At 43.1% G+C, this 27706-nt stretch overlaps 1 protein-coding gene across 6 annotated transcripts in view; it reads left to right on the forward strand.

Annotated features, from left to right (window-relative positions):
- FAM133B (family with sequence similarity 133 member B) overlaps positions 1 to 27706 on the forward strand; it is an 89046-nt gene that overhangs the window by 56573 nt on the left and 4767 nt on the right. For 3 of the 6 annotated variants that reach the window (XM_033931134.1, XM_033931135.1, XM_033931136.1), the window contains 2 exons: positions 9561 to 9653; positions 13758 to 13808. In XM_033931134.1, the coding sequence (XP_033787025.1) occupies positions 9561 to 9653; positions 13758 to 13808 (144 nt within the window). The other 3 variants (XR_004538129.1, XM_033931138.1, XM_033931137.1) reach the window with 3 other exon arrangements.

Below are 27706 nucleotides of genomic sequence, written 5' to 3' on the forward strand. Positions count from 1 at the left end.
GTAAAAATCTTCGGGTTCTGGCTCGTTTGTATCTAGCCCCCCATTTAATAAGTTCTCCCCGGACGACTGCTTTCAGAGCATCCCATAAAACCGCATCAGTTACCTCCCCATTATCATTTTGTTCCAAATATTCAATGATAGTGCGTTCCACTGCTGCGCTTACCTCCGTGGAGCCCAATAGCGACTCATTGAGCCTCCAGTATTTACGCCCACCTTGTTCCAACATACCAGTGCAGGCCACCCAAACTGGGGCATGATCAGAAATATGCATCGGCTCTATTTCAGCCCTGCTGATCCCACCCATCTGATTTCTATGGATCCACAGTCCATCAAGTCTAGTATAAGTATGTTGTGCATGAGAGTAAAATGTGAACGATTTCTGAGTACCATGAAGCAAGCGCCAGCAATCCACCAACCCCAGTGAGTGCATTAAATTACATAATGCCTTTGCTGGCTTGTTTAGGGATCTACGCCCCCCACCCGAATGGTCCAAGACTGGATCCGGGGGAACATTGAAATCCCCTCCAAGGTAGACAGCCCCTTTGACAAATGATCTTAACTCATTCTTAAGGCCCTTGTAATAGGCAACCTGAGCTGAACAAGGGCCGTATATATTAATGATTGTCAGTTGGTGACCCTGCAGCCCTCCTTGCAGAGCCAAACATCGCCCATCCTTGTCCCGGAATATATGTTCCACCTGAAAACCCAACCCTTTTCGTATCAATATTGCTAGCCCTCCCGCTCTTTTGGTAGCCCCCTCTCCCTGATGAGTCCAAATCAAATCAAATTGTGGTCTTCGGAGGAGGCCTACATCCCGGGGTCTCAGATGGGTCTCCTGTAACAAACATATATCCCATTTCATACGTGTCAATTCCCGAAACACCAAGCTCCTTTTACCGGGACTATTTAACCCATTAACATTCCAAGATCCAATGAGAATCTCCGGCTCCCCACTCCCATCCATCTGCTGCCTGGTCTGCTCCCTCCCAACAGCCATTCCCCTCCCGCCCCCCCCCCCCCTCCTAATAGCTGATCCGTCTATTTTGGAATCAGCCATATGAGAAATGTACGTCGTAGCCAAGAGGCTCAGCTTTTATCACATTCTTATCTCTACAAGCCCACCAACTGTCCATGCAATTGTCCCCTTCCCCCCCTCTCCCCAATGTGTCAACTATGATCAATCATGCTTCCTCCCTTCAGAAATAATTATTATAAGACATCTCTACATACATTGCAATCTCTCTATAACATAAATCTTAAGTAACTCCTATGGGAGGAAATAGCCCCATATTGAACCAACTATCATTAACTAATTCCCCCAACAAAGCCCAGAGTGATACATCTGAAAACTATAATCAGATTTCCCCGTCTCCCCCACTTATATGACCAATTAAAATCATTAGTACCATACAGGGGGGAGGAGAGCTGTATAAGCAAGCAACCCGCTCAGCAAGAATAAATCACTACTACTCTAACCTACTATGAAATCATACATATTCCCAATAAGCTCTCACTCCCAGACAATCTTCACATACTCCCCTACCCTCATACCGTCACCACACTCTATACTCCCAACAGTCTAGTATTTCTACGCCCAAAGCATTAACAATGAATAAGGGAAAGGTCAACTCACTCCCTTATGGAAGTACAAACAATAGCAACATCTGCCCTCCCCCTTATATAACCATATCACCCTTCTGAAAGTATACCCAGGAGGATTATCAATATAATAGAGAATCCAAACCCCAACATTCTGCTCCCCGGAACCCCCCCACTGTATGGAAACAAATCAAGAACTGTCCAGTCCTGGTACAGTGAAGCTGCTCAAGTGCCAGATGTAGACGGCTGTGGGCTCGCCAAGGGGACTTCCACATTCCCAGGTCTCTGTTCTTCCTCCTCTCCTGCTGGGCCCCGATCGTTTCTGTCCCCCGTCAGTCTGCATCCCAGCTCCTTCAGTGCAATCCAAGCATCCCCTGAGGAATCCACCCGGCGATGTTTCCCATTTACTGTAACTAGCAGGCCAAATGGGAATAACCAGCGGTAACGGTAGCCCTCGGCTCTCATGAATTGGGTCACGTCTTTGAATGCGTGACGTTTTTGGAGGGTCACCGCCGCTAAGTCCTGATAGACCCCCACCGCTATCCCCTGCCATGTAAAGTTAGGATGGCGCCGGGCTGCTTGAAGAATCCGTTCTTTAAGCGGGAAATCACCAAAACAGGCAATGATGTCTCTATTGCCCTCGCCCCTCGCTGGGCCTAAGCTCCGATGAGCCCGTTGCAGAACTATAAGGCTCATGTCTTCCCTGTCTTCTTCCCGAAGCAGATCTTTACAAAAATCCTTAACTACAGTCTTCGCATCTTTGTATTGGTCTGTATCCGGAACTCCTTTAAAGCGTAAATTATGTCGTCTCGAGCGATTTTCTAAGTCCTCCACTTGACTCCGCAGTTCATCTAGCTGGGATACCGCCACGTGCAGTTCCGAGGAACAGGCCTGTATTGTAGGTTCCATCTGATTTAGACGTTCCTCAGTCACCGTCACCCGAGTGCCCAGCTCGCTCACCTCCGACCTTATTTCTGCTAAGGCCACTCGTACGTCAGCGCGGAGCCCCACCATCTCCTCCTTAAGGTCCCGAAACCATCGTTCCAAAGTCGCTTCCATCGAGATGTCTCCCTGTGCAGTACTGGCCTTCTGAAATCCTGCTTGTTTAGGCCCCGCCTGCAACGCCATGTTAATCGAGGCGGTCGGGGACTCCACAGCGTGCGATCTCGTTTTCACGCTCCCCGTTGCTGAGTATTGAAACTTTGCCAGTTTTTTCCTACTCGCCATCCATTCACGATTGCAAATCACCGGCCACTGAATTCCCACCGCTCCGTAGAGATGTAGTATAACACTGCCTGTATCGAGCCCCTCCGGAGCTCGAGAATTAACCAGCCATGCTTCTCGGTGACGTCACTTCCTCCCTCGAAACAACTATTTGTTAATGCATTTTTCCGAGTAATTGATTTATAGTACATTGAATTTATGCTACACTGAATATGTCAATTTTATTTTTTTGTATAGACTTAACATTTTATGAATGTAACCCCTTGTGAACCGTTTTGGATAAAAATAGTATAGAAATTGTAAAAAATAAATAAAACTACTTCTGAAGTTTATAGGGATGGGCAGGGATATATTTGATTCCAGCAGGGATGGGTTTGATTCCAACGGGAATGGGCTTGATTTCTGTCCTCGCACAACTCTCTACTTGGGAGAAGATACAGACTCTGTAATCGGAGGTCTGTAGCTTGGTTGGGGGGGAACTCTTCCTTTAGAGAACCTACTTAGCTGGTCTGCATGAACATTGTGGTCAGTTTGGGATTCGGTTCAACATAGAGTACCTTTTGACGCCAATAACTCACACAGATATGTATTTTCATAAAAAATATTTATTCAATTTATATCAAAATTAACTTGAGGTTAAAATTAGAATTAAAATGCCAATTATATGCATTACATGTATTTCCATAAACCATAACCCCATAATTATTTTGTGTGTGAGGGAGGATTCTATCCCAGGAACTAAGTGGCCCCTATGGAGAGAGCTTCTCCCTCAAACCCAAGCTGGGGACTTTGATTATATACTATTACAATGACTAGTGACATGTCACTTTAGCTTCCAATACTGCTAACACATTTTCTTAGAAGGCGGGACTATCTCAGACAAAGAAATTCTTTAGGTTTTAAACAGGCTTAAAAAAAGTTTTATAAGATATAAAAGTAGATTTCTTTTGCAACAATTTCTAAGACATTTTCCTATTTGAATATCACACAGTCATGCAATTGGTCACCTTTCATGTTTTTCTTGGATCCAAGACATACATGTATACATTCATATTTCACATATTGAATAATAAAGCACATAGAGAAGATTTTAACACACAAGCTTCCTTCGCTGAGGAATGTGAAATCATATATCACCATTACAACTAGGCCAAAAGTCAGAGGCCCTTCTACCAGTCTTTTACCAGATAAATATTGAATAAAGAAACACAGAAAATGCGGGAATCTGAAGTTTGTTCTAAGCTAAACAAAAGGGAGAAAGAACTCTTATAATTTTAAGTCTTTACCTCTACAGATGTCTATGCACTTAATCTTTTCCTAAATCCTGCTTAACCAGCAAGTTACACAATTATATATATTATTCCTATGATTTTCTTACTATTAGTTCCCTTTTTCCCTCTCTATATAATTTCCAGATCTTTTGTTAATTATCTTTTTAGGTTTTTTTTTTTTTTTTAATTATGTTTGCTTATATAAATAACCCTGCTATTATGATGAATATAAAAAGGGATTCTTTTCAAGATCTTCTTAGTTATAGAAAAGTATAATTATATATTTAATGTATTTAGAGGCTAAGAGACCTCAAGTGTTCACATTCATCTGTCTTTGGAACAAATCCTGTCAGATAGACTCTTTGTGAACTATCATTGGTCTCATATGCCTTTCCTTTTATCTCTCTAGCTTTTTATATCAATTAAATATTTTTCCAATTAAATACTTTTTCAAGCTTATTATTATATGGCTATAAGCATAGCAACATATCAAGTACTGCACCTGGAGTAATATTACTCAATATTCAGGTTTATTAGCTTATAAAGCCTATAGTACTTAGCTTTTGTTTAGACCCGAGGGCAGCTCTTAGCTGTATAGAGTAACTGTTCAATAAACACTCTGCTCTGCGCAACAGATTGTCTCTGTTTCGCTCCAATAGGAGCTTCCTCAGGAGATGTTGAATTATTAGCGATAGTTGCTCGTTCTTATCTGGCCAACACTGTCGGAAAAGAAGGAACCATCTATTGTAAAAAGTAAGCTGGCTTAAACAAAATGGATCCACAATAATTTACCATAACAGTATCCACTGTCAAACACTACAACGGGGGAACTCAGACTAACAGCTGATTTCAAATCCACCTAAACTGGTTACTAAAAGTTAAAGCAACCTTAAGAGACTCCTATCGAAACTAAAGGCTATCTGACAGGATTTGTTCCAAAGACAGATGGATGTGAACACTTGAGGTCTCTTAGCCTCTAAATACATTAAATATATAATTATACTTTTCTATAACTAAGAAGATCTTGAAAAGAATTCCTTCTTATATTCATCACTAGTGTTAAAGCCTGTTACATTAACGGGTGCTAGAAAGCAGCCCTCTTTCCCTCTCCCCCTCCAGTTCCTCCCTAACTGTCTCTCTGTGGCCCCCTTCTGTCTCCCCTCCCCCAAGCAAAGCTGTCTGCCTCCCAACACACCCCTTCCCCCAAAGCAGCCCCCTTTCTCTCTCCCCCTCCAGTTCCTCCCTGACTGTCTCTCCGTGTCCCCCCTTCTGTCTTCCCCCACCAAGCAAAGCTGTCTGCCTCCCAGTACACCCCTCCCCCAAAGCAGCCCCCTTTCCCTTTCCCCCTCCAGTTCCTCCCTGACTGTCTCTCCGTGGGCCCCTTTCTGTCTCCCCCAAGCAAAGCTGTCTGCCTCCCAGCACATCCCTCCCCCAAAGCAGCCCCCTTTCCCTCTCCCCCTCCAGTTCCTCCCTGACTGTCTCTCCGTGGCCCCTCTTCTGTCTTCCCCCCAAGCAAAGCGGCCTGTCTCCCAGAACATCCCTCCCCCAAAGCAGCCCCCTCTCCCTCTCCAGTTCCTCCCTGACTGTGTCTCCGTGGCCCCCCTTCTGTGTTCTCTCCCCCAAGCAAAGCTGTCTGTCTCCCAGCTTACCACTCCCCCAAAGCAGCCCCCTTTCCCTTTCCCTCTCCCCCTCCAGTTCCTCCCTGACTGTCTCTCCGTGGCCCCTCTTCTGTTTTCCCCCAAGCAAAGCTGTCTGCCTCCCAGCACGCCCCTCCCCCAAAGTAGCCCCCTTTGCCTCTCCCTTTCCAGTTCGTCCCTGACTGTGTCTCCATGGCCCCCCTTCTTTCTCCCCCCCCCAAGCAAAGCTGTCTGCCTCGCAGCACACCCCTCCCCCAAAGCTGCCCCCATATCGGGTCCTGTTCTCACCATTTAAAGAAAATCAGTGGCTTGTCCCAGTAAGTGACAGTTCATTTTCTACAGAACAACCTGTCGTCAAATGGTACCTGAAAGAAATATATTTCAACCTTCTGCTCCCTTAGTCCCTTGCCGCCCCCTTCCTGCGGTCCCGACAAACGTCCTTATTCCAGCAGGGGCTGCAGCACTCTAAACACGCTGCTTCGCGGCCTTCTACTGGCCTGATTTGCTCTGCCGTGTCGGGCAGAGCAAATCAGGGCAGTAGCAGGCCACGAAGCAGCGTGTTTAGAGTGCTGCGGCCCCTGCTGGAGTAAGGACGTTTGTCGGGGCGGGAAGAGAAGAGGAGCGGCGGCAAGGGACTAAGGGAGCCGAAGGGAGGGTCGGATGGGAGGTTGAATGGGGGTTCGGGTGTGCCGGGGAGAGGAGCGAAGAAGACGCCAACGACCAGCCAGAGATTCGCGCGCATGCGCACTCCTACCTGAAGTGCCCTACATCTCACGGAAAACGGATGCACGCAGTGGGAGTGCGCATGCGCAGCTTACCATTTTATTATATTAGGTAATAGCAGGGTTATTGGTCTTTGACTTTATATTTTGAAAATTTGTGCTTATATAAATATACATACTTTGTCCATGGAAAGGTCTCTGCCACACCTGCACTGTTCATGCCAGACAGTACCATCTCACAGTCTCAAGGGCTGAGGTACTCATTATCTAGGCCTCGTCACTTGGGGTCTTTTGGACACTGGAGGAAACTCTGTGTCTAGCCACAATCAATCATTTAGAAACAAAGACAATTCGTTTAGCTCTTCTTGCATTCTAGAATTTGATTCAGGGGAAGACTGTTCAGATCCTGTTGGATAGTGCCATGTTGGTAGCATATGTCAGTTAACAGGGCAGGACCAAGAGTTGTCCATTGGCAGAGGTGGCGATTCTGCTTCTGGTTTGGGTTGAGAACTATTTTAAAGACCTGTCCATCACACGCATTGTGGGGGCCCAAAACATACAGACAGACTTTCTCTGCAGACAAAACTGCAGCCTACCTTGTGGAAGGTTGGGTGGTCTGGTGATAGATTTGTTAGCATCTTCCTTCAGTACCCAGGCTCCCCAGTTCTTCAGTTGAAGAAAGGATGGCAAGGTGGAGGGCATAGATGCCCTCACTCAGGAGTGGCCCTCATCAGTTCTGTTCTATTTATTTCCTCTGTGACCTCTGATAGGCAGGATCTTTAAGAAAATTGAGCGTCATTTGAGCTTGGTGGTATTGGTGTCTCCAGATTGGCCTAGGCAGCCCTAGTACGGTGACCTGGTGCATCTGGTGATAGATCATCCTTCCAACCGCTGGTTTAGGAGCCGGTCTTGATACCAGACCTGTCTCCATGTTGACTTACAGCTTGCCTCTTGAAAGTATTCATTTAAGGAAATGAGTATATTTGAACAGAACATAACGTAACACTTTATTTCTATTCTGCAAAATCTTCCAGTTCTATGTAGAAAACAAAATAAGAAAAACTGCGCACAGTAATCTACAAAATCATAATCAATAAAACATATCAACAAGCCATCATTACTTTCCAAGAAATTTTTGAAACAAATAAGTCTTCAGTAACTTTCTAAAATGAAAATATGAAACAGAGGTAAATATTAATGGATGAAACTCAGATTCCCAGCTAGCAGTCTGATAGAAAGTAATCTCCCATGATGTGTTTTGTAAACATAGCCTTTGGGTTGGGGAAATGTAAAAAAAAGACCAAATTACACTGTGAACGTACAAGTTAAAGAAATAAAATAAAATAATCCATTAGATAATTTGATAGTAAACCATACAACTCTTTGTAACAAAAACAACTGTGTCTGATTTCAATAAAGCCTGGGATAGTCATGTGGGATCTCTTAGAGATAATGGTTGCTGCGGATGGGCAAACTGGATGGGCCATTTGGCCTTTATCTGCCATCATATTTCTATGGGCTCCTTTTACTAAGCCGTGTTAGTGCTTTAATGCGCAGAATAGCGCACGCTAGACCTTAACGCCAGCATTGAGCTTGCGTTAGTTCTAGCCGCGTAGCGCGGGTTTAGCACGTGCTAAGATGCGTGCGCTAAAAATGCTAATGCAGCTTAGTAAAAGGAGTCCCGTGTTTCTAAACAAATTTAAAAATAACCCATGCTTCTACTGGGAGCCAGTGTAATTTGCGTAGGTAAGGCGTTACATGTTCAGTTCTGCCCAAATTAAAAATCAAGTGAACAGCTGTGTTTTGAATCAAAATGAGCCTTTTAAAATGCTTCTTACAACCTGCTAGATAGACTATATTACAATAATCAAGTACGGCTAGTACTAAAGACTGCACCAAAAGCTGATCTTTCAAAACAACTCCAAATGGAATGTAAGTTCATAGAGTATAAAAGCATTTATGAACTACAACATTCACTTGATTTTGCATTGCTGGATTTTGATCTAAAAATACCCCCAAAAGTTTCAACACAGGTTCTATAATATATATCATACGATTCAAATGGAGACAATCGTGGGTAAATTTAGATGGAGTTGCAAAGAAAAATTTAGTTTTTTTGGAGTTGAGTTTTAACTTAAAAGATTGCATCCAATTCTCGGTTATCAATACCACTGAAGCAATCTGATTAATATTATTTGATGGTACCAAATCCAATGACAAGACAACTGTAATGTCATCTGCATAACTATATAATTTAATGCCCATAGTAGACAATTTTGTTCCCAAAGAGATTAAAGATCAATGGGGAGAGTGGTGAACCCTGAAGTACACTGCAGGGATTACTCCAAGAATGAGAGCGAACACCACTTGATTGTACCTAGTAAGACCTGGAATACAAAAAATCTTGAAACCATTGATAGACTTGCCCAGAGACTCCTATAGAATCAAGATAGCCAAGCAGTATGTTGTGATCTACCAGATCGAATGCGCAACCTAGATTAAATTGTAGAAGCAGAGAATGCTGACCCTTGCAATAAAGACTACGTAAGTGATCCAGAAGTGAAGCCAAAGCGGTCTCTGTACTATTCATTGGTCTGAAACCAGACTGAAGAATGCAAAAGATTAAACCAACCCAAATAATCCAACAGTTGGACATATACAACCCCTCCATCAATTTAACAAAAAATGGTATTGAAGCTATGGACCTGTAATTGGTTAACAAATCAATTGGTTCCTTGCGATCCTTTACAATAAGGGTAATAACAATATGTCCATGATCAACAGGGAACCTGATGAAATATAACATTTCTTGTAACCAATTAAAGAGGCTCTATGAAATTGAAAAGTACTTGTTTCAAATATTTTAGAAGAACAAGAGTCTAAATAGCAAGACAAATGCATATACCTTGATCTCTGTGTAGGAATCTTTACTCAAACTAGAGGAGCAAATCAAGTCCAATATAGGTCTGCATAACAAGAATCATGCAATAAACGAGAACAGCATTCTACACAGTGTTTTGGGGGAAGAGGAAAGCTGTAGTAGAACTGGATCAGGTAGTAAATGTGTACAAATACACCAATTGCTTGTTTATTTCTATTTTGTACAGGACAAGAAAAATCTGAGCAGGAAAAGAAAGAAGCTTGATCATGGAGATAGGCATTCGTCTTCTGAATCAGAATCGGAATCTGATACTGAGGAGGTCAGTGGAAGCATTGAGCATGTGAACTGTGTATCAAACTTTTGCAAAGTTTGACATTGTTGCCCTCAGATTAAAGCCCCAGATATGCCCAACTCAAAAGTTTTTCTTTTGCCTGTTTATGTAATTTAAGTTTTCAAAAGTCAGAGCTTTAATTTTGGTGTCCTTGATTTTTAAGAAGAATAAAATTTCTGAAGTGAAGCTAAAGGATTTATCAAAAAGCTCTTTAGCAGAAAGAGATGCTCCAGGTTTCTTTCTAGTCTCCTGCCGGCACACTTGTTTAATCTGGAGGAGTTGTAGGGAAAATTGCACCATAATATTAATTTAATTTTATATTTTATTTATTTATTTGGATTTAGTGCGTACCTTTCTTATTAATAGATCTTGGTGAGTTACTTTCAGGTACAATAGGTATTCCCCTGTCCCCTGTTTTGTACTTGGTGCAATTTGGGGGGGGGGTGTTAAGTGACTTGCCAGAGTCACAAGGAATAGCAATGGGATTTCAACCTGGCTTTAACTAGTTGTCATTCTGGTGCTCTAACCACTAGACTAGAGCCAGATTATTTAAATACTCCAATCAGCACATACTAGAAAATGGGAGAAGGCCAACAGTCAATTAAAAGAGCATGGCTCGGAACAAGGTATGGTTAAAAGATGTCAGGTGAAACCTGGTGGAAGGAAGACAACCAATGGGACACTGTCATTCTGGGGTACAAGCTATACCGTAGTGATAGGGTGGATCGAATCAATGGAGGTGTAGTGTTATATGTTAAGGAGGGCTTTGAATCGAATGGACTGAAAATTCTACAGGAGCAGAAACACACCTTGGAATCCCTATAGGTAGAAATTCCATGTGTAAGGGGGAAAAAGATAATGATAGGGGTGTACTACTATCCACCCGACCAAGATGAACGGACAGATGCTAAAATGTTATCAGAAATTAGGGAAGCTAACAAACTGGATAATACAAAAATAATGGATGATTTCAACTACCCCAATATTGACTGGATAAATGTAACAGGGCATGCTAGGGAGAAAAAATTCCTTGTTGAAATCAAGGACTGCTTTATCAAGCAGCTAGTTCAGGAACCAACAAGAGGTGAAGCAATTCTAGTTCTGTTAATTCCTTCCGGATTCAGTATGCTAGGTATTCAATCCCCCCCACAATTTTGGGAGTTGCAGAAATCAAAACACTTTTCTGAGCATGTGCTCCTCCTACCTTAGAGAGAGTTAGAGCCCCCTGCAGTTTCAGTTTCTGCAAGCAATCCGTGCAGAAGTCTTCTGCTCTGCATCTTTTTCTTAGTTTTATTTTTTTTACGCTTGAAACTCGTCTTTTTTGGTGGCTTGAGTGCCGTGAGATCCCTTTGTGGTGGTCCTCTGTTGGATGAAAGAGTGTGGAGCTGGACTGCTGCTTAGAGAATAACATGGGGAAAAAATTTATCCCATCACTGCAACCACCGTCCCTGTCACCGCCCTGTCCCTGCCCTGCGACCACTATCCCCGTCCCCGCCCCCGCGACTACTATCCCCACAGCATCCATACAAGCCTCAGTACTGCAATATTTAGCTTATTTCTTCCTTATAAATCAAAGTTCTGGCTGCTGGCAGGGCTTTGTTTATAAATTTTTATCAACACAATTAATATACTACTTTATCCTAAAGCAAAAAATAAATAGAATTTTTTTTTCTAAATTTGTTGTCTGGTTTCTGCTTTCCTCATCTTCTCATTCAATTCCTTCCATCCACTGTCTGTCTTCTCTCTGCATCTTCCATTTGCTCTGTTACTGTGCCTCTCCCTTCACCCCCCCAATTGGTCTGGCACCCATCTTCTTCCCTCTGCTCCCCCCATAGTCTGGCATCTCTGTCTTCCATTCCAGCATCTTCTCCCCACTCTCTGTTCCCCATTTCCCTTCAGCGTCTTCTCCCACGCTCTGTTCCCCATTTCCTTTCAGCATCTGTTCCTTTCCACCACCACCCTTCCCTCTCGTCACCTCACCGCCCTTCAGCACCTCTCGCGCAGTACAAGCATCTCCCTCCCTTCCCCTTACCTTCGCAGCGTGTTTTGTTTAGAGAGCAACTTGCTCAAGCCACCAGAATCTGCCTGCAGTTGTGTGCGTCTTTGGGCAGAAGCTTCTCCTCTGATGCAACTTCCCCCCTCACTGTTTTGGCGGGTTGCATATAACAGCCACCGTGTCATTCTCTACTGCTTCTTCAAAGAGAAATTTTGGTGGACCTGTGGAGCCTTTGCCAAGACTCGGAAGGCTTTTCAGAAATGGTGTGACAGAGACCAGGTGGAGCCACTATGTACACCTATTCCAGTGGTTCTTGCCTTTCTGCAAGCCAGTCTGAAGAAAGGCTTGGCAGTGGCTTCCCTCAAGATACAAGTGGCAGGCCTCTCATGCTTCAGAGCCCAAAGTGGTTCAGTTTCGGTTACAGCTAATTTGACTAAATTTCTAAGAGGTGTGCTCCATTTAAGGTCATCACTGCATCATCCTTTTCCGATGTGGAATCTTAACTGTTTTGAAGGGCCTTACTAAAGCCCCCTTTTAAGCTGCTCAAAGATGAATCCCTTTTGGACCTTACGGTCAAGACAGTGTTCCTAGTGGCGATTGTCTTGGGAAGATGCAATTCTCAGGATCACGGAGGCAGGAGTAATTTAATCTAATGTGGTGTCTTATATACCGCTAAATCTCTGTGCTATTCCTTCTTTCCTTCCAAAAGTTGTTTCCGGTTTCCACGTCAACCAGGAGGTTCGTCTGCCTGCTTTTCAATCCACGGGGTTTGATAAGCAGGTTAAAATATAACAGAAACTGGGTGTGCAAAGAGTCTTACTTCACTACTTAGAAAGGACCAATGATTTTCATCTTTCTAACCACCTGTACTAACTAGTCCAGGCATGATAAGCCAGTGTCCAAGGCCTCTATATTGACTGATGGATTCGCATGGTCATCTCGTCGACATACTTCACCTGTGGAAAGCAGCCGCCAGTTTCTTTCAAGGTGCATTCAACCAGGAGTGTTAGAGCTTCATAGGCTGTCTCGATCAGTCCCTCCAGCTGAAACTTGTAGGGCAGCTACTTGGTCTTCTCTTCATACCTTTATGAGGTTTTACAGAGTAGATGTGGGGTCTCGAAAAGACGCCGCCTTTGGGGCCTCAATATTGCAGGCAGACTCTTCTATCCTACCCTAGACATTGCCATTGCTCTGTTACTTTGCTATGCATATGGATTCAAGAGGAGATGTAATAGAATAGAAGATTAGGTACTTACCTTTGTTAATCTTCTTTCTGTTAATCTTCGCTGGAGTCCGTGCAACCCGCCCTCAATAATGCCTGCTTGTCTGCCTCAGATTTTTCTCATTTCCTGGCCTGAAATTCTTCTCATGCCAGCCAGATAGCCATGTATGAGATTGTCCTGTATATGTAAATGCATTATTCAGCCTCTGGCTCCTTTGATGTTAGTGCCTGTTGCACACAGCAGGTTGGTTATTATTGCTGCTATGTATTTTTACATGTTTTCATGTTTATTATTAATTGTTCTCTTATAAGCTGCAGAACAGAACTGTATGATGCCGGTGGGGATGTTTCCCATACCCCTTCTTTGTGTTTTATTCCAGTGGTGATCGATTGCTTTGGGACAAAACTGAAGGGAGAACTATACCCCACTGGCAATATATGGGAGGTGCTGAAAGCTGTGAGTATCACATTCTGCAAGATCCGGTTCATGGGTTTGGATTGAACATCATACGTACGGAGAAGAATAACAGAAAAGATTAACAAAGGTAAAAACCTAATCTTCTATTTTTATTGCATTATTCTTTGAAAGTTCCCCACATTGACAATTTTAATATTTTGACATCTAAATTCAATAAACTGTGCTCACATTTAGCTGCATGGATGAACGCAATCCCAGGGCATCACTGATGTTAGAAGCATGACACACAAATAATCTTCCTGCTGATTGAAATATAACCTGCATCTCAAGAGGAGGCATGATAAATCTACATATGCAATAAAATGAGTTCCTACTATTTCATGCTATCTTGGGACAAGCAGGAAGGTATGTTTATTTGAAATCTTATCCTTACTGTTTTACATTTTGTATCTTTAGATTCATATGAAAAAGAAAAAAAGAAGCAGTGAGGAAAGAGAGAAAATTACAGTAAGTAGAAAGTGTCACTGAAGCTGATAGGAGCTAATCTATTCAGGAAGATCAAGCTTATTGACCATGCAGTTTCTTCCTGCTTCCTTTGATTTCCAGCTTAATCACAGCCATCATCTATTAAGTACAGTGTCATGAGCCTGCATCTGAACTACCTGGGGAAGGGATCCTTCATTTTTTCTCCTCACTTCAAAATTAGTGTACTTAGCTTAATGTGATGGCCTTGTCAATAAATGCAAAGGACATCATTAAGATAAGTGCACTAATTTTGAAATGAAGAGATTTTTGTAATTTGTTTGCACTACTGAGATTTTGACAAATTCTGAACTAAGTTAGTTCTGTAGGGCAGATGGAATACAATGAGTTCTATTGGTTGTTAGGGACAGCAATATTTGATTCTCTGGTTAACTGGGGGACTGTCAACACTGAGAGGATGCATTAGAATGTGTACAGTTTTCCATATGCTGTGACTGCACAGACCACTTATAGGTTACATAGAAGTCAGTGGTTCTGTGTCTCAGTAAAGATACTATTATAGGCCTCAGGTATCTATTATGGCACGCACTTTGTAAAGGGACTCTAAAGGCGTTATCAGATTCAGTTATCAGATTCAATCTTCACCTCGTCATTGACTTTAAGGACTTGCGGTAACAGGGCTGCCAGAAAATAAGATAAATCACAGGCTTCACGGCCCTCCGGCAGCCTGAGGAGATGAAAATTGTTACGCCTCGCGCAGTTATTGGCGTCCTCGAGGGCTTGTTCCGGGGCCTCTTTGAAGAGTTGTTTAAAGGAATCTTGACGACGACTTCGCTTTAAGTTCTAACACATCCATGCGTTGTTTTATACTGGCAAATTCTTCCGTTATATTTGCCATATCCTTCATTTCAGCAATATCTTGTTTCTTTTCCAGAATCAGCTCTCACATTGAGAGCAGTTCCTCCATGATGGAGGCCGTCGTTATTTCATCCGGCTTTCGAGCAATGTTTTTATGTGGAAAGGATGGTTCCACAGATTTGCGCTTGCTAGGTTTGCTAGACCAGTGTTCTTCAACCTTTTTATACCTATGGACCAGCGGAAATAAAAAAATTATTTTGTGGACCGGCAAACTACTAAAATTGAAATAAAAAACCCCATCTCTGCCCCGTCCCCACGAGCTCAGTCCTCGCAAACCATCTGGATACCATCCGCACAAGCCTCAAATAGTTATGATTTTATATTGAACGTATTTTATTAAATTATAAAAAGAAACAATATTCTGTACAATTGTCATTTTATAAATACAAATAATACAGAGCAAGGATCAACAAAACCCCTGTCTCTCCTCCCCTTCACATATATCCCCTCTACTATCAAGAAAACTGAATAAACCAAATTATTACAGAATGCTACACAGAAATATCATGCTAACAGAATACCGCAGTCACACATGACAGGAATAGTGTTAGGGGAGTGCAACAAGGGCAACTGCCCCCTAAGCCAGCTGGAAGCTAAAGAAGCACTGCCTGGGCTTTGCAGCCCCAAGTTATGTCTAACAGGATACATATTTTAAATCTGATATATTCTAATCACAAAATAAAAATAAAATTATTTTTTCTCCCTTTTGTTGTCTCTGGTTTCTGCTTTCATCTTCTTTTCACTCTCTTCAATCCAGCTTCTGCCCCTTCCATCCACTGTCTGCCCTCTCCTCCTTCCATATTGTATCTGCCTTCTTTCTATGCCCCTCTCCCCTTTCCATCCAGCCTGTACACCCTCTCTCCTTTTTACATGATTAGTTCCAGCTTCACTTCTCTCTTCATTTTTATCTCTCCTACACCAGATCTAGCATCTTTTTCCCTCTGTCTTTAGTTCTCTGCTGACCCCCTTCCCAGCATCAATCTCTCTCTACTTTCTCATTTCTCAGTCTCTCTACTTTCTCATTTCTCAGTCTCTCCCCTTTCCCTCATCTGATCTCTCAATTCCACCTTGACTCCTTCCCCTCCTCTAATCTCCCTACTGTTTCCTTTTTTTTCCCTCCTCTCTTGACCAGCAGTAACTCTCTTCCTTTCCCTTTCCCTCCTCCCCTCCAGCAGCATCTCTCCTTCTCCCTCCCTTCAGGTCCAGTAGCAGCTCTCCCTTTATTTTCCCTTGTCCAGCAGCTTTCCAGCCTCCATCAGTGGCTTCCTCACCTTCCCTCCACTCCCCTCCCGGCAGCGATTCACTTAGGCAGCTTTGGGTCCTTTGATGGGTTGCGCCGGCCTCTGAGGAAAGAGGAAATTTCATTATCAGAGGCAGGCTGTGACTCAGCAAAAGCCCCAAGGCTACCTAAGTGAATCGTGCTGCTGCAAGCAAGTACTGAATTGAGCTCCCCCCCTGATCTCGCCAGCTCTGCACAGACTGGCAGGAAATTTTTGTACATATATTTGAATGAGTCAGCTAGATGGCATATTCATGAACCAAATAGTGTTTGCAAAAATAAGTTCTATTTGGATTTAAAAGTGTTTATCTTGATTTTAAATCTTGAATCTCTGGAGCTCACTCACCACGCATCCATCCCAATCAGTGCTCACTAGCGCCCCCCCCCCTATTTGAATTTAAGGATTTTTATCTTGATTTTAAATCTTGAATCGCTGGAGCTTGCTCATCACGCGTCCATCCCAATTAGTGCTCACTAGCGTCCTCCCCCTCCCCCAAAAAAAGTATGGGCTGCGAGAATCGATTGAATGTTATTCTTTTTCTTTTTTTAAAGTATTAGTGCTATTGCTATGTATCTTGCCATATGTAACCCAAATGTAACATGCCGTATGTTCAATTATCACTCCAAATCTGCAAGTTGTTGTGTATTGAGATTATACTTTTATTTCCCTTCTGTTGTATTGTTTTATTGATGAAAACTTCAATAAAAATTATTGAACAACAACAAAAAAAAAAAAATGAAGTCAGTGGTTCTCAGTCTTCACCTGCTGGTAGAGGTGCATAATCCATTTGTCTGTGCCAATCTAGAGGGACTAAAAGAAAGAAAATTAGCAGATAAAAACTAATTTCACCTTTTTATTCAGAGGAGCTTTAATTTGACAGCTTGTTGGGACATATTAGCTCATGTGTTCTTACAATTAAACGGTTGAGTCATATTATTATGATCACCGCCTACTTCTGACATCAGAGACACACAGCCAATGAACGATTGCACATGCCGCGTGCAGACTTTGTGGGTATATAAGGTGGGATGTCAGCAAGTTGCCAATATAGTAACCATGGCTATCATGGGGAAAAAAGCACAATTTATCACTGGGCCAAGGGCGCAATTTACCACTGGGCCAAGGGTGGCAGTATTTCGGAAACGATGGAGTATATGAACTGTTCATGGGCTGCTGTGGTTTAAAGTGGACAAATGGAACCTTTTCCAAGACCCAACAGGGCAACTGTAGGGCAGCACAAACCAACAATGCAAGAGGTAAACATCAGCTGCACAGTTTGGTGTGGACCAATCTGCACGCTACCGCAGAGCAACTCACCGTCCAAACAAACCAGGGGGGCTTCCAGATGTGAGCCCAAAATGGCTGCAGTGAACCCTGATGTGAATAGGGCTCCGGAGCAGATGGCTGTTGACTGCACCCATGCTTATGAGGGTTCATCACAAAAAAAACTGCTATAATTTGCACAGGAGTACCAACTGGCAGAGTGTTACCTTCTCCGAAGAGTCATGCTTTGAGTTCCATCAAATGGATGGGCATTCGCGTGTGAGGCATGAAACTGCCAATAATAAACACTGAGCAACCATTATTGGACATACGCAAGCTGGTAGTGGCAGCATTCATAAGAACATAAGCAATGCCTCTGCTGGGTCAGACCTGAGGTCCATCATGCCCAGCAGTCCGCTCACGCGGCGGCCCAACAGGTCCAGGACCTGTGCAGTAATCCTCTATCTATACCCCTTTATCTCCTTTTTTAGCAGGAAATTGTCCAATCCTTTCTTGAACCCTAGTACCGTACTTTGCCCTATTATGCCCTCTGGAAGCGCATTCCAGGTGTCCACCACATGTTGGGTAAAGAAGAACTTCCTAGCATTAGTTTTGAATCTGTCCCCTTTCAACTTTTCTGAATGCCCTCTTGTTCTTTTATTGAAGAATCTGTCCCTCTCTACTCTCTCTATGCCCTTCATGATCTTGTAAGTCTCTATCATATCCCCTCTAAGTCTCCTCTTCTCCAGGGAAAAGAGACCCAGTTTCTCCAATCTCTCAGAATATGAAAGGTTTTCCATCCCCTTTATCAGATGCATTGCTCTCCTCTGAACCCTCTTGAGTAACGCCATGTCCTTCTTAAGGTACGGGGACCAATATTGGACGCAGCACTCCAGATGCGGATGCACCATCGTCAGATACAATAGCAGGATAACTTCTTTCGTTCTGGTTGTAATACCCTTCTTGATTATGCCTAGCATTCTGATTGCCTTCTTAGCGGCCGCTGCGCACTGTGCCGTCGGTTTCATTGTCATGTCCACCATTACCCCAAAGTCCCTTTCTTGGGTACTCTCATTTAATAACATCCCTCCCATCGTATAGTTGTACCTCGGGTTTCTGTTTCCCACATGTAATACTTTACATTTCATCTGCCATCTCGTTGCCCATTCCCCTGGTTTGTTCAAGTCCCTTTGCAATTCTTCGCAGTCCTCTTTAGTCCAAGCTCCACTAAATAGTTTGGTGTCATCCACAAATTTTATTATCTCACACTTCGTCCCTGTTTCTAGATCATGTATGAATATATTAAATAGCAGCGGCCTGAGCACCGAGCCCTGCGGGACCTCACTCGTGACCCTCCTCAAGTCCAAGTAGTGGCCCTTCACTCCTACCCTCTATTTACTACCTGCCAACCAGTTTCTGATCTGTCTATGTATGTCTCCTTCCATCCCATGGTTCTTCAGTTTCCGGAGTAGGCATTCATGGGGCACCTTGTCAAAGGCTTTTTGGAAATCTAAATATACGATGTCTATGGGTTCTCCTTTGTCCATCCGTTTGTTAATTCCTTCGAAGAAGTTCAATAAGTTCGTTAGGCACAATCTCCCCTTGCAGAAACCATGTTGGCTGGTTCATCGGTGTTTTCTTTTATCAGTGCTTCCGCCATTTTCCCCGGAACCGAGGTCAGACTCACCGGTCTGTAGTTTCCCGGGTCACCTCTTGATCCCTTTTTAAAGATGGGCATAACGTTGGCTATCTTCCAGTCCTCCGTGATCATGCCTGTTTTCAGGGATAGATTGCAAATTTGCTGTAGTAGTTCCGATATCTCTTCCTTTAATTCCTTCAGAACCCTTGGTTGGATTCTGTCCGGACCCGGGGATTTGTCAGTTTTTAGTTTTTCTATCTGCCTGCGTACATCTTCAAGGCTCACTTCCATGGATATTAATTTTTCTGCTTGATTTCCATTGAAGAATTTCTCATCAACATCCGGTATGTTGGATGTGTCTTCGTTTGTAAAGCAGGTAGCATATTCTCACATGTAGGGGAGTGACGTCATCCACAGAGCCCATTATGGACTGTGGTAAAAGTATACTTGCACTTAAGTTTTTTAGAAACTTCGCGACTACCCACACCATTCATGCGTGAGTGCCTTCCCACCCTTGGTTCTTTTCCATGGAGCGAAGAAGTGCTTTTTTTTCTGGATTCTGTCCAATGCACGTTGTCTTCCCGTCGGCATTCTTCTATTTTTGGCCCTTTGGCTTTCTTTCTTTTCTTCTATATCCTTCTTCGGTCTGTGTAAAAACATTTAAAAAAAATATTTTCCCTTTTTTGCTCCCTCGGCGTTTTTTCCTCTTCATTTGTCATCATTGAGTTTGACGCTGAGATTTTTCCATCAATGGCTAAACCTTCGAACGGTTTTAAAAAGTGCTGTCGGTGCCAGCGCCCTATCTCAATCACTGACCCACATAGTTGGTGTTTGGACCCTGAGCATCAAGTAGACAGCTGTACTTGTTCTACCTTGCAGAAACGCTCATTAAAGGCTCGTTGTATCCAGCAGGAGAAGCTCGACCATGGACTCCAATGATAAATCCGAGCCTTTGGTACCGGCATTGACATCGGACGTGATTCCTGAATTGGGCAAGATCACTAAGAAGCCATTCTCTTCCCAGCAAGTGTCGCAGACCTCTATGGCATCAAGTCTCTCGATGCAGGCCAAACATCAGCGCCATTGTTCTCCTTTAGTGCAGTGTCTCATTCAGGGCGCGCATCCTCATTGAGGTCTCCCACCCCATGACACCTTTGTGTACCAATCATACCGGCTGTTGAGCCAAATGTACCAGTGCAGATCTTCAGGGAACAACTCAGTGAGCAGCATCAGTAACATTCTTACTTTCCATTCCCATTGATGAGATGTGCAAAGCAGCTACTTAGTCCTCAATTCACACATTCACATCTCACTACAGTCTAGAATCACATTCCAGACGAGATGGTCGTTTCAGCCAAGTAGTATTACAGAATTTATTTTTTTCTTAATGGCCAACTCTTCCTCCATCCCATTACAGTAAGCTAGGGAGTCCCACATGTGAGAATATGCTGCCTGCTTGTCCTAGGATAAAGCACAGTTACTTACCAAAACAGGTGTTATCCGGGGACAACAGTCAGATATTCTCACAACCCTCCCCTCTCCCCCCCCCCCCCCCCCCGGTTGGCTTCTTAGCTTACTTACGGAACTGAGGTACTGTGAGCCAGCTTCAGATGGAAAGGCACTCACAGATGTGCAGTGACCACCTCAGTTGATATATTTGACAACTGGATCCACCACCATGCACCCATCAGCAACTGTCAGACACACTGCAATCTGCATGGCTCCAGATATCACTAGCAATCATCCAGCATCTTATTGAGTCACTCCTATGGTGTCTGTCTTAGCAAGTGGTCATAATAATGTGACTCAACTGTGTATATAAGTTGCAAACACCTCTAAAACAGTTAGCCTCTCATACTCTGTGATTCACTGCTAAAAAATTTTGATTAATTAATCATTTACTTTATTATGTCCAATATTTTTGGTAATCTTAATGGAATACACTCAGTGTTTTCTTTTAAAGAAAACAATCTTACATAGAGACAATCCATTGATATCATGATATCCCAGCTAAATAATTTTAAAAGTTTTTTTCGTTCAGAATACAGATTTAGGAGGGATTCATCAAGGGAAGCTAACCAATTTAGCGTTTGTTAAACGCTGAGATGCTCATTATAGTCCTATGAGCATCTAAATGTATAGCACATGCTATCACGGTTAGTGCCCCTTGATGAAGTCACTCCTAATTTTGAAAGTGCAAACATCTTTTTATGTACATATCTTGTATTATATAAGGTGTAAAATAGTCAAAATGTTGCATATCTCTTATAATATTCCAGAGGATGAAAAAGTTCAATTGTTTGTAGATTTGGAGGGGAAAATATATTCAAACAACTGACTTTTTAAAAATCTGTCTTTTTGTAATGAAATTAATTTCCAATAAAAACTCCATTGGTTGAACCCAAGCTGAAATGCTGTATTAAAATTAAACTGCAAGAGAAATTTCTCTCTTGTCTCTACCCCTCCAAGAGAGGCAAGGTGCTGCGAACACCAAAAACTATGAGACCATTGAACTTGTGATCCTTTTCTAGAGAATGTTTGACTAATGTTTATGTTCCAGTTCCAATTTTCTCTTTAAATTATCTTTGTATTCAATGAGTCTTACTTTAAATTTTCTCCTTGTTCTGCTAACATATAGCTAGCTGCCTGCAGGGGCAGATTATAAAACAGATTACTTTATCAGTTATCTTAGTAACATAGTAAATGGCGGCAGATAAAGACCAAAATGGTCCATCCAGTCTGCCCAACCGTGCCCTCTCTTTAAATTACTGATTTAATTTAAATTGTCCTTTTTCCTAGATATTTCTGGGCCAGAAACCCAGAGCTCTGTCTGGTACTATTCTTAGGTGCTATCTACTAAAGTCTCTGTCAAAGTTCACTCCAACTCATCTAAACCATCCCAGCCACAGACCATGCAAATTTGCTCAGTATTGACCTTCAATATATACCATTTTTTTCTGATTAGAGATCCTCTGTGTTTATCCCATGCTTTTTTGAACTCTGGTCACCATATTTTTCTCCACCACTTCCCTTGGGAGCACATTCCAGGCGTCATCTACCTACCTTCTCCGTAAAGAAGAATTTCTTAACATTTCTCTTGAGTCTACTATCCCTCAACCTCAAATTAAGCCCTCTAGTTTTACCATTTTCCTTTCTCTGGAAAAGATTTTGTTAGTACCTTTTCAAATTTCTAAATGTTTGAATCATATCTCTAATGTCCCTCCTTTCCTCTACGGCAGGGGTAGGCAATTCCGGTCCTCGCGAGCCACAGGCATGCATATTTATTGTTGATATCCTGAAATCTGGCCTGCATGTGGTTCTCGATGATCGGAATTGCCTACCCCTGCTCTAGGGTATACATATTCAGAGCTTCCAGTCTCTCATACATTTTTGGTGCAAACCTCCTACCATTTTTATCACCTTCCTCTGGACTGCCTTCTCAAGCCTGTCCCTCTTAAACCATGTTCCACTGTCCCAGGTCTCTCTCTCCTGCCCCAGCATAGTATTTACAGTTATCCAAATGCTCTAAATCAGTGTATCACAAACTGTGTGCCGTGGCAGATTCCAGCTGCGAGATGCCAGTGAGGAGGAGAGGCGCCAGCTGACTGCTTATAGGACATGCCTCTCACAGTATGTTTTGTACTCAGTCAGCCTGCACCTCTGCTCCTTCTCCTCACCTCTCCTTCTGCAGCACAACACCCCCCCCACCCCCACCCCCCGGTGATAATAGGAGGCTCAGGGCTGCGGCTGGAGGACATCCGCGCACGCACAGACATCTAATCTAATCTAAACCTTAAGTTTATATACCGCATCATCTCCATGAGAATGGAGCTTGACACGGTTTACAAGAACTTAAAATAGTGGGTAGAGAAGAAGAAAAAGGATTACATGAACTTGTGTGTAGAAGGGGGGAGAGAAAGGGGGGAAGGATAGAGCTACAATTTGCTGAAAAGCCAGGTTTTCAGTTGTTTGCGGAATAACTGAAGGGAACTCAGGTTCCGCAGCGGGGTGGTGAGGTCGTTCCAAAGACCTGTGATTTTGAAGAGAAGGGATTTTCCCAGTTTGCCTGAATAGTGGATGCCGCGTGGAGAGGGGAAGGCTAGTTTAAGCCTTTGGGCAGTTCTGGAGGAGTCGGGACTGGAGGAGTTGAAAGACAGTGGGTTTAAGAGGAGGCAGGATTCCGTGAATGATCTTGAAAGCCAGGCAGGAACATTTGAAATGGATTCTGGAGATTATTGGGAGCCAATGAAGTTTGGCAAGTAGTGGAGAGGCATGGTCAGACTTGCGTTTTGAGAAGATCAGTTTGGCTGCAGTATTCTGGATTAGCTGGAGTCTTAGAATACTTTTTTTTGATAGATTTAAGTAGATGGCGTTGCAGTAATCTAGTTTGGAGAGGATGATGGATTGGACAAGGATGGCAAAGTGTTGTTGGCTGAAGTAGGATCTAGCTTTCCTCAGCATGTGAAGGCTGAAAAAGCATGATTTTGCCAAGGAGTTGAGGGGGTCATTGAGGGAGAGAGAGGAATCAATAGTGATACCAAGGACTTTACATGAGAACTCGAGCGTATCGCCTGTGGGTAGTGTGAAAAGTGTGGGCAAGTGTTCGAATTTTGGGCCGAGCCAGAGTAGTTTTGTTTTAGATTCGTTTAGTTTCATCTGTACCGAGAGGGACCAGGCACGGAGTCTCATTATGCAAGCTGTAATGTTTTCGTGGAGGTTGATGAGGTTCTGGTCAGTCTCAAGGAGGACAAGGATGTCATCTGCATAAGTGTAGATTGTTTCCAGGGGGGATAGTTGAAAGAGTTTCAGGGAGGACATGTAGATGTTAAAGAGAATGTGTGTGATGTCATTTCCAGGTGCCTTCTAGCTGTGGCCCTGAGATTAGTGTGCCGCTACTTAAAAAGTTTGCGACACTTCTCTAAATGATAAGCTTAACCAGTCAGTCATAAGATGCCGGCAGCAAACACTGATTCCTGAATCTGAGAGCTGCTAGTGCTGATCTGTTTTCTACAGCTTCAAACATGAAGCAGCCTGTTCTAACATCATCTCTTGAGCTAATATTGAGACTGTGGACTGGGCAGAGCTACAGAAGCTGTGCTCAAGCAGCAATTGATGACATAAGCTCCTAGCCCTATTACTGCACATCAAGAGAGCGACACTGATTATGAATCTGAGAGTTGCTAGTGCTACCCTGTTTTCTAAAGCTTCAAATATCAGCTCTTGAGCTAACATTGAGACTGTGGAGTAGGAGGAGCTACAGAGGCTGTATGATCTGCATTAAAACTGTTATTAGGCAGTGTATTGTTTAAGATTGGTTCTAGTATATCCCTTCTGGATTCCATACGCAAGGGGCCAATACATTCCCGAGATCTGGCACTTGCAGAAATCCACACACTTTTCTCACTATATGCTCCTACTGCTAGAGAGAGACAGAGTCCCCTGCAGTTTTGATTTCTGCAAGCAATTCGTACAGAAGTCTTTCTGATCTGCACTGCATCTTTTTCTTAAATATATATATATATATTTATTTATTTTTTAATTAAAGTTTGTTTTTGGTGGCTTGGATGCCATGAGACCCCTTGTAGAGGTCTTCTGCCAGAGGAAAGGAAGCAGTTTCCACAGAGCCAGCCTGTAGCTTCACAGAGAAACTTTGATGAACCTGAGGACCTAGCCTGCTATGTGCCACCATGGTCTGGCCCCCTGGGAGTGCTAGTTTACCTTCTGACCTTTTCAAAGTTTTAAGTGCAGGCTGGGTACGTCCTGAGTAAAAGCCCCTTGAGGTTTCAGGATGCAGGCTGCTTTTCCCGCCCCTGGTTGCATGGACTGATTCCAAGGTGGCAGAGGTTTCAGTCGGGGTGCACTCGACTGGCAGTCCGAAGATCTTGAAGTTAGGTCCTTTTGAAGTATTTCTGAAGCAGAAAATTATTTTCCTCCATCAAGCTGCAGTAAAAAGAGCTGACAGGCAAGGCACTTCAGTGGCTTTGAGTACATCTCCATTATTTCCTATGGGAACATCGAAGGTGGTCTGAAAAATGCATTTTTAAGGCTTTCTGAGAATAGGATTCAGGTCTTCCACTCCCCAGACCCTAAATTGCTATTTTTTGTATATGAAAATAGTTTATTTTTGCCATTTTTGGCACAAATTTGCTGGCAGTGGCCATCTTGGATTTTTAGCAATCTTTGTTTTTAAGCTTGAATTCAGTTTTGCTCCAGGATCTATTCTCCTCTCCGCCTGGAGGCAGATGCTTTTCTCCTGGAATGGACAAACAAGTTTCTCTTTGCATTTCCTCCATTCCCTCTGATTCTCGTCAAACACGAACATGCCACCATGATTCTCATAGCTCTTTGGTGGCCCAGACATCCTTGGTTCTCCCTTCTACTTCAACTCAGCAGCAGGGAGCCACTACTTCTACCAGTTTTTTCCATTTCTGCTTACACAGAGTCAGGGTTCTCTATTTCATCCCAACCTGCAGTCTCTGCATCTGACAGCTTGGTACCTTTCAATGTAACTGCCAATCTACAGTTCTTTCAATCTGTCAAGGACATTTTAGAGGCTTCTAGGAAGCCTACTACTAGACAATGCTACAACCAGAAATGGACTAGGATTTCTGCTTGGTGTGCTCTTCATCACAAGGAGCCTCAGTCTTCTCCTTGTCTTCAGTTCTGGATTACCTGTTTCATTTATCTCAATCAGGCCTCAAATCAACATCCATTAGAGCAGTGGTTCCCAACCCTGTCCTGGAGGACCACCAGGCCAATCGGGTTTTCAGGCTAGCCCTAATGAATATGCATGAGAGAGATTTGCATATAATGGAAGTGACAGGCATGCAAATCTGCTTCATGCATATTCATTAGGGCTATCCTGAAAACCCGATTGGCCTGGTGGTCCTCCAGGACAGGTTTGAGAACCACTGCATTAGAGTCCATTTCAGTGCAATTGCTGCTTTCCATCAGCTGTTGGAAGAGAAACCCTTATCTTCTCATCCTGTGTTTTCCAGATTTATGAAAGGAATTATGAAATGTCAAACCACCTCTCAAACTGTCTTCAGTGGTTTGGGATCTCAATGTGGTTCTTGCTAAATTGATGAAGCCTCCATTTGAACCAATGTCTTTGGCTCATCTGAAATATCTCACTTGGAAAGTGGGTCTTTCTCATTGCTTTGACGTCTGCTTGCAGTCAGTGAACTACAAGCTTTAGTAGCGGACCCACCTTTTACAATATTCCATCATGACAAGGTGGTCCTCTGTGCTCATCCTAAATTCTTACCAAAAGTTGTTTCAGAATTTCATCTCAATCAATCAATTGTTCTTCCAGTGTTTTTTCCAAAGCCTCATTCTCACCCTGGAGAAATAGCTCTTCATACTCTGGACTGCAAGCGGGCTTTGGCTTTCTACTTACAAAGGACTAAGCCATACAGATCTTCTCCTCAACTTTTTGTCTCCTTTGATCCAGACAAGTTGGGACATCCAGTTTCCAAAAGAGCCATCTCCAACTGGTTGGTTGCTTGTATCTTTTTCTGCTATGCTCAGGCTGGACTGCATCTAGAGGGTCAAGTCACAGCCCATAAAGTTAGAGCCATGGCAGCATCTGTAGCTTTCCTTAGATCTACTTTTATTGAGGAAATCTGCAAAGCTACCACTTGGTCCTCGGTTCATACATTCAGCTCTCATTATTGTCTGGATTCTTTTTCCAGACGGGATGGCCACTTTTTGCCAGGCAGTATTACAAAATTTATTCTCCTGAATTGCCAGCACTCCCACCATCCCATTCTGGTTAGCTTGGAGGTCACCCATATGTGAGAATATGCTGCCTGCTTGTCCTGCCTTACCGTAACAGGTGTTATCCAGGTACAGCACGCAGATATTCTCACAATCCACCCACCTCCCCTGGTTGGCTTCTTAGCTAGCTATCTGAACTGAAGAGACGCGCACCCTACGGGCATGCGCTGTGCGGCAGTCTCAAACTTTATAAAAAATTCTTCAAGCAAGTCTGCTTGTGAAGCTGTCTGCATTGGGACTCCATGGTTGATGTCACCCCATATGTGAGAATATCTGCCTGCTGTCCCTGGATAACACCTGTTACGGTAAGTAACTGTGCTTTCTCAGTTGGGTGTCAGCTATCGGCTTTATGCTGATAACATAGTTTATAATTCCAATTGGAAAATCATCTTCAGAGACTTTTGTCCGTCAAGCCCCTTATCTTCCCTTGTTTAAAAGCAGACTGAAAACCTACCTTTTTGATATAGCTTTCAATCCTTAACCCTACTCCTCTGCCCTCCAACCCAGCCAGCTGATTAACTATTCCCCTTAACTATATTCATGATATCTTATTTGTCTGTCTTGCCTGTTTAGATTGTAAGCTCTTTCGAGCAGAGACTGTTTTCTTATTCTTTGTGACTCTGTACAGTGCTGCATGCATCTGGTAGCACTATAGAAATAATTAATAGTAGTAGTAGAGACTTTTGCTTGTTTGACAGTCTGCTTACAGGCAGTTCGTGATTGGATGTTAGCTAATCATTTAAAGCTTAATATCAGCAAGACACAGATTTCACACCTAGAATGTAGCAAAGAATTGGCAGATTTTCTTTTGTAATGTTCAGATTCCTATACTTGATCATTGCAAGTATTTAGGAATATTTCTCAACTCTACATTATCTTTTAAACCGCAGATAAGAGCAGTGATATCTAAAGCCTTCTTCCACTTGAGACTTTGAGGAAGCTAAAAGATTCTTTTTCTGCAGCTAATTTTTGTTTGTGGTGTTTGCGATACTGCTGCCAATTTTGTATTACTGCAATTTCCTGTATCTTGGTTTGCCAAACTG

The sequence above is a fragment of the Geotrypetes seraphini genome, chromosome 2, assembly GCF_902459505.1.
Source record: "Geotrypetes seraphini chromosome 2, aGeoSer1.1, whole genome shotgun sequence".
Taxonomy (NCBI): Eukaryota; Metazoa; Chordata; class Amphibia; order Gymnophiona; family Dermophiidae; genus Geotrypetes; species Geotrypetes seraphini.